This window comes from Stegastes partitus, unplaced genomic scaffold (genome assembly GCF_000690725.1).
Source record: "Stegastes partitus isolate 25-593 unplaced genomic scaffold, Stegastes_partitus-1.0.2 Scaffold1120, whole genome shotgun sequence".
Classification (NCBI taxonomy): domain Eukaryota; kingdom Metazoa; phylum Chordata; class Actinopteri; family Pomacentridae; genus Stegastes; species Stegastes partitus.
Genome location: NW_007578851.1, coordinates 290104 through 296976, shown reverse-complemented (window position 1 = coordinate 296976; position 6873 = coordinate 290104). Strand labels below are relative to the sequence as shown.

At 46.6% G+C, this 6873-nt stretch overlaps 1 protein-coding gene across 1 annotated transcript in view; it reads left to right on the top strand.

The window, feature by feature from the left end:
• The first annotated feature begins 309 nt into the window (after window positions 1-309).
• Window positions 310-6873, top strand: part of LOC103368087 (disintegrin and metalloproteinase domain-containing protein 9) — a 22341-nt gene continuing 15777 nt past the window's right edge. Inside the window, exons 1-4 of the mRNA XM_008296336.1 lie at window positions 310-358; window positions 934-1070; window positions 3071-3129; window positions 4296-4374. Coding sequence (XP_008294558.1) covers window positions 310-358; window positions 934-1070; window positions 3071-3129; window positions 4296-4374 — 324 coding nt within the window. The remainder of the gene's footprint in view (window positions 359-933; window positions 1071-3070; window positions 3130-4295; window positions 4375-6873) is intronic.

Below are 6873 nucleotides of genomic sequence, written 5' to 3'. Positions count from 1 at the left end.
TCACCGCTCAGCCTCTGTCGTGGTGCCCGTCACCAGATGAACCTCCAGCATGTCGTCCACCTGATCGCCTCCTTCCATTTTGGTGTTTTAATCCATTTCTCAGTTCGTCATTCGTTGGATTTTTATTTGGAATCAGAGCACATTGCGTCGTTTTCAACGTAAGAAAACACGAGACGTCGGCACACAGATCACAATAAATATTAAAATTCTTCCATTTCTTCTACTTTTACCGAAAATGTGAGATAAGAACGTCCCTGAATTCCTCCTGCAGAGCGCTCCATGACAGATTAGAGGTTGAACTCCAGCAGGATGAGGCGTGAGGCGTCCTGTGATGCTGCTGCTGTTGCCGTGGCTGCAGGCGGGACGGAGAGGTCGGCAACCGCACCGTCGCCATGGTTACAGATGAACACACAGTCGAGCAGATGGAGACAAACAAACCCGACTGTTGTGTTTCCGTCTCTGCGAGGACGTCCTCCGACACCTGCTCTCGCCATCTTTTATGTAATTTTCCTTCTTTGTGTTTTCGCGCCGTGTTCGGCCAAAACTCCCACCGCTGAAATTATTTTTATTTGTTGTCTGCTGACAGGATTCGTGCCGCGGTGGGAGGCTGAAGTCCTCCCTGTGGATGCTGTGGTTAGCTCAGAGGTACAGGCTATGGTGAGGCTGTAGTGTGAGGCAGCGTGATGTGGAGCGTGGTCCACCTTGTGTTCTTAAACATGCATTATTCATTCAGAAAATGTGTGTTTTGTTTTTTTTAGAGAAACATCTGCGCACGCAAACCCATTAAAAGCTAGTATTTATCAGACAAACCTCTGGAGCAGTGAGCCTCCAGGTTTACACTCTGGGCTGTCTGTTGCCTGAGAGGCAGAACTCAGGGATAAAAGTCGTTCTGCCCTGAGAGGCGACTCCGAGGGTTCAAGCTGTGACTCTCAGAGCTGCTCACATCTGGATTCCATGTTTCCTCCTCAGGCTCCCAGCAGACCGAGCACCTCTCGTCCTATCAGCTGACCGTCCCTCGACCAATCGGTGGCCGGCTGAGGAGGGACGCTGACGGAAGGCCGCCCAATCAGGTACCAGCGTTTCATCTCCGTGGGCTTTGATTTTCTGTTTCTGAAAACGACGAGTTGACTTCACGTTTGTGATCCAGACTTTTAACACAGAGCCAGTCAAACGCTCCCCGCTCACACCGTCACAGGAAAACAACTCACTTCTACATGTTGGACATCTGAAGCAGGACAGTTACGACTCCGGCCAGTTTTATTCACGTCTAATCTGATCTCAGAGCAGCTCTCATCTGACGAAGCCTCAACAGTTATTATTCTACAGCTGTTAGAGAAATCCTCACTGTCAGAACATGTGGCTCAGAGTTTAATCAAAGATCTTCAGTTTCCCGTCACAGAGCAGGAGACACGTGATCCACACTGAAGAAGCTGAAATCAGACTGTTGTTATTCAGCAGGTCCTTCACCTTATTGATCGATTATCAGAATGAATTAATTGACTAATCGATTAGTTCTTGCGGCTCTGTTGTTGACATCAACCTGCTGCCGAGTGACAGTGTCAAAAATGTAAAACTGAATAAACACACAAGTTTACAGTGAAGTAAATCCACAGCAGACAAAAGTGTGAAGTAGGAACAGTGATCTAGGATCTGTGTCCTGTAAAAATAAATAATGTCTAAAATAAAAACAAACTGGGAACAAATGCAGCTACCTGCAGTACAGCTGAGTGACGGTTCGTTTCCTGAAGCATTCAACTCAGAACGGATCAGAACCTCCCACAGTGAGCAGGTGTCTGTCAGTGTGTTACCGTGGAGACGCAGGTGTGAGTCCAGACAGTTCAGAACGGTTCAGAATGAAACCGGATCCTTTCTGCTGCTGCTCAGAGCGAAGTGAACTCTGTCAGAGGATCCGTGTTCGTCTGCTGTCGACTTACAAGCCGCAACACGCTCTGAGCGCGCTCCTCGTACTGAGCGCGCTCAGAGCGACGGATACGAAGCATGAAGTCTGGGCCTGTTGTCACTCGTATGAACCTGCCGAGACTCTGGAGAGAGTTCTGAGCGACGACGTGAGATTAGAGTCAGCAGGTGTGTTGAGCCGGAAGTCAGAGTTCTCAGAGCCACCAGGGCGGCTCTCTTTTAACCTGCTAGGTCTCCATGGTAACGGATGCTGTGGAGCTCGGTCTCCATGGTAACTGATGCTGTGGAGCTCGGTCTCCATGGTAACTGATGCTGTGGAGCTCAGTCTCCATGGTAACGGATGCTGTTTTCCTCTCAGTCTCTCTGAGGAAACTCTGGCTGCAGCTCACCTGAACCTCTCTGAATGTTTCCTGTTGGTCTCAGCTGAGTCAGTGGTGGAGGATCAGAACCAGGAGGAGGGAGGTTCTGGTTTTACAGAATCTGGTTCGTGTCAAATTTTAAGTGAGACATGAAGAATAAAGTGTTTTTTCTTAGATTTGGTTCATAGACGGTCAAAGGTGAGTTTAAATCTGATTCTTTCTGGGTTCAGACGATCAGTGAAGTTCAGCTCTTTGCTCTTTGATTGGTCCAGTGTCGGCTGTTTCACGTAGCTACGGAGTTATTTTAAATATATGATGTCGTTGTTATGAACATCCTCTACTGGACCCTCGGGCTCCACAGCAGCACAGAACCGCTTCTGTTCTGGTGAGCCCGTGTCCTTGTCTGACCTCCGACCCGCTGCGATGACAGATCCTGACTCTCCTCCAGCTCCACGTTAATCCTCACCTGCTGCTCATGAACTCACCTGCCAGGTGAGTCAGAGCCAGGTGACCTTGGAGCTGCTGCTGTTCTTCCACCTGCCGAGCGTCTGTGATGAGCCAAGAGGAGATGTTTGGATCAGAGCCACAGACAGTAAAGAGTTGATCTGCACATCAACTGGACTTCAAGTTATTTTACAGAAGTTCTTCTTTTAAACTATTTTCTGAACAGTTTTATTATTAATTAATTATTATTTTTGGACACGTATGAAGTGATTTTGATCAGATTGGATGATGGTGGAACCTCTTCCTGCTGTTCTGGTCTTTATTCTAACATCATCTGTGTGTGTCTGCAGGTCTCGTACGTCATCAGCCTGAATGGAAACGATCACGTCGTCCATCTGGAGAGAAACGAGTGAGTTCTGGTGCGCCGGTAACGGTGACGATTGTCGTGTCAGAAATCAGCCAGTTCAGCAGCAGGTTCCTCCTGACCTCCCGGGAATCAGCTGCTTCTGTATCTACATCCACAGAAAACACTGGAAACAAAAAACGAAGGAAAACCAAACCCAACGAAATGTCAAAAACTGAAACGAAGAAAAGCGACGCACCAGATTAAACAGGAGGAAACTCTCCCGTTGAAACCAGTTTGTTTGATTTGTAGCGTTAATCCTCACGTCTGTAAAAACGACTTGTGAGGTTTTTTTCGTCTGTCAATCAGTGAGATGCTGCTGAAGCTCAGATCAGATCCATGTGATTGGATTCAGTCAGCAGAGAACCGCTGCTGGTCGGGTCACACAAACTCAGAACCAGACTCATGATGGAGAAGTTCAGTTTCTGGGTTCTCTGTGTTTGTGGTGCCTGAAATCAGAGTAAACAAGATATATGTGTCCTAATAATTAAAGTGAGAAGTTCAGTGAACAGAATCCTTCAGAATATCTTCTTATGAATCATGTGTTCCAGTCTGGAGCTGTCAGGATTTCTACGAACATGCAGCAAATTGTAGGAACTTTTTGTTCAAAATCCTGGATATTAATGCACCAAAACATCCAAAACCTTAACATGAACACACTGAAATGTCAAAAGCCTGGAAATGTTATAAACCTGAATATGAACTCAGCTAAACATTAAAAGTCTGAATATTAGCACCTAGAAATGTAAAAAATCTGAATGTTAACTCACCAAAACATCACAAACCTGAATATTATCTCATCAAAATGTAGAAACATGGACATTAATGCCGGAAAATGTTAAAGATCGGAACATTAACACAACCAAATGTAAAATATTTTTCCACCTGTCGCTGCCTGCTTTTGTGTCCTGCTTTGGTTCCACACCCGCCGTCACCAAAAACCTCAAAACAAAAACACCCGACCACAAAAACCTGAATACTGTCAAAATCGTAAATATTAATGACTGAAAACATCACAAACCTGAATATTAACACACCAGAACCTCAGAACCGTGTGTTCTACCTTCAGCCAGGTGGTCTCATGTTGAGGCTCCTGAAGCACCTGTACAGTAGTTACCTGAGAACCCACCTGGACCCTGCTGATGAGTCTGGTTCTGTGTTCTGTTGTTTAGGCTGCTGCTGCCGGCGGACTTCACCGTGTTCACCTACGGACCGGACGGCTCGCTGCTCACGTCCACGCCACCTGTACAGGTAACACCCAGCAGGTTCTGTCCACTCCAGTTCTACCTCAACACGTTCTGACGACAGGAGGAACAGACCAAAGTGGACCAGAACATTTCTGAGGAAGTGTTCTACACACCAGGGTCAACCTTTTATTTTGACAGCGTAGTGTACCTCCATGCATCCTGTTAGCCTTTGTTTTTTTAGCTAACTCTGGGCTTTTACTTTGAAAAGCCCACATATGTGAACTTCCTTCCCTCAGCCTTGTTCCTGTTTAGAGAAAACAACAGCAGCAGCTGCTCCACGTCCTTAAGCTCTGGAGGGACTCTTATTGTGAAGTTTAACCCAACAGATGTGGAGCCACTGAACAGTCCGATAGATGTTGGTCCAGGACACGTTAGAACCTGTTAGAACACATCAGAACCTTTAAGAACATGTTACAACACATTGCAACCTGTAAGAATATTTTAGAACCCACTAGAACCTGTTAGAACCCATTAGAACATGTTAGAACCCATTAGAACATGTTAGAACCTGGTAGAACATGTTAGAGCCTATTAGAAGCTGTTAGAACCACTTAAATCCTTTTATATAATTTATAATCTGTTAGAACTTATTAGAACCAGCTACAACCTGCTAGAACCGGTTAGAACCAGCTAGAAGTCGTTAGAACCTGTTTGAACTACTACAACGTTACACACTGCTGATGGAGGCAGCCATGTTTGTAGTCCTTCTTTCTTAGTCCAGTAACAGTCAGCCAATCAGCTGTCAGTCACTGGTTGCTATGGTGATTCCCTCCACAGTTTGAGTGACAGGAGCAGACAGACAGATGGAGGACGAGACCTGGAACAAACCATCACACCTCCAAACCTACATGTCGCATTACAATCGTTCTTTCACCACGTGAAGCAGAACCTTCCTGAGAACGTTCTGGTGTGGTTCCCATGTCCGTGCTGTGTTTTGTACAGATGTGGCGGCAGGTCAGAAAGGTTCTGGTTTCACCAACGTCGTAGAGCTCAGGTATAATGGGAGTCACTGAGGGTTCTGTTTTAATGGACTGTCGAACACGTGGAGGACGTTTGTTATCGGGTCAGATGTTCATCAGCAGTTTATGGTCGACCTCATCACTGACAGCAGGAGACAGATGTCAGCTGTGTGAGTCTCACTGGAAACAGGCTCGGTTTAGGGTTCTACTCATTTTCAACCATTTTATGTGTTTTTGTCGCGGGCTGTCCGGGTGGCTGGTCTCAGACGGTGCTGGAGGTGAAGGTGCTGGATGTTCTGCTACGTTCTCTGAGGCGTCTTTGGCTGATGGTGGAGAAATGAACCTTCAGTTTACGGCAGCAGCTCTGGTGGACATCGTGTTGTGATAAAATCACATCTACACCTTTTATTGTGTCAGCCTGAGACACACCTGAGCGATAATGCTGCTGTCCAATCAGCATGCTGATACGCCACACCTGTGAGGGGGAGGGCTCACCTGGGCAGAGGGGAGGTGCTCACTGACACAGATGTGTGAACAACATCTGAGAGGAACATAGAGGACATAGAAGTGCAGCTGAAAAATGATCATTGGTAGTTTAAACCTGCAGTAACAACAGTTCCTGTCTTCATCCACCACGCGCACATTTTAGACGAGACTCGTTCTTTATATCGTCTGCAGCCGTTTGTTGGTTTTTCCACATTATTTGGTGTCCGTATATAAGATGCTAGAAGCTGGATTCACTTCCTGCTGCTGCTCCGCTGGAGCCCTTTGGTTTACTGAAGCAGGCCTTTCCCAGCCCCAGAGGCATGATGGGAGTTTCCCTGAGTCACTGTTAGTAAGTACGATGATATTTCCTGCTGCTCTCTGAGCTCTCCCTGTTTGTTATCTCACTCTGTGAATCATTAAAGATCGGCAGCGGCGGGCGCTCGCTTCCTGCTGCAGCTCGCTTTACTGGGAAATCCTGCTCAGTTCATCAGAAACACAATAAATACACAATAAATACACAATAAACACACATTAAATACACATTAAACACACGCTGCTGCGTCATCTGAGGGAAAGCAGCCAGTGATGAGCTCATGAAACCTGATCTGTGTTTGTGAGCAGCTGTAGTTTCAGTCCTCTCACATTGAAAGCAGGAGTTTAAACATTAGTTCTGATGTAACGTTCTGCTTCAGATACGTTCTGACAGAACATGTTGGTTTCTGGATCTTCATGAGGTTGTGCTTGTATTCATCCTGTACATATTCTACCAGTGGGTTCTCCTGGAGGAGCTGAAGCGCTGTGACAGGATAAAGTGTGAAGGAACATTCAGGCTGCACACGGACAGCCGATGTCATCCATCTCCTGGTGGATTCATAGAGGCCATGCGCTGACAGGAGGAAGTAGAGGAAGCTTTAACTTCATGCAAACATCCACTGATGCAGTGCAGCTGACAGCAGGACGTGACTGCAGCAGTAATCCAGAGGAAACACTGCAGCACAACTCTCCACCACAGCAGGATGAGTTCCCTTTGACAGCCTCATAATCTGCACATGAGAGCA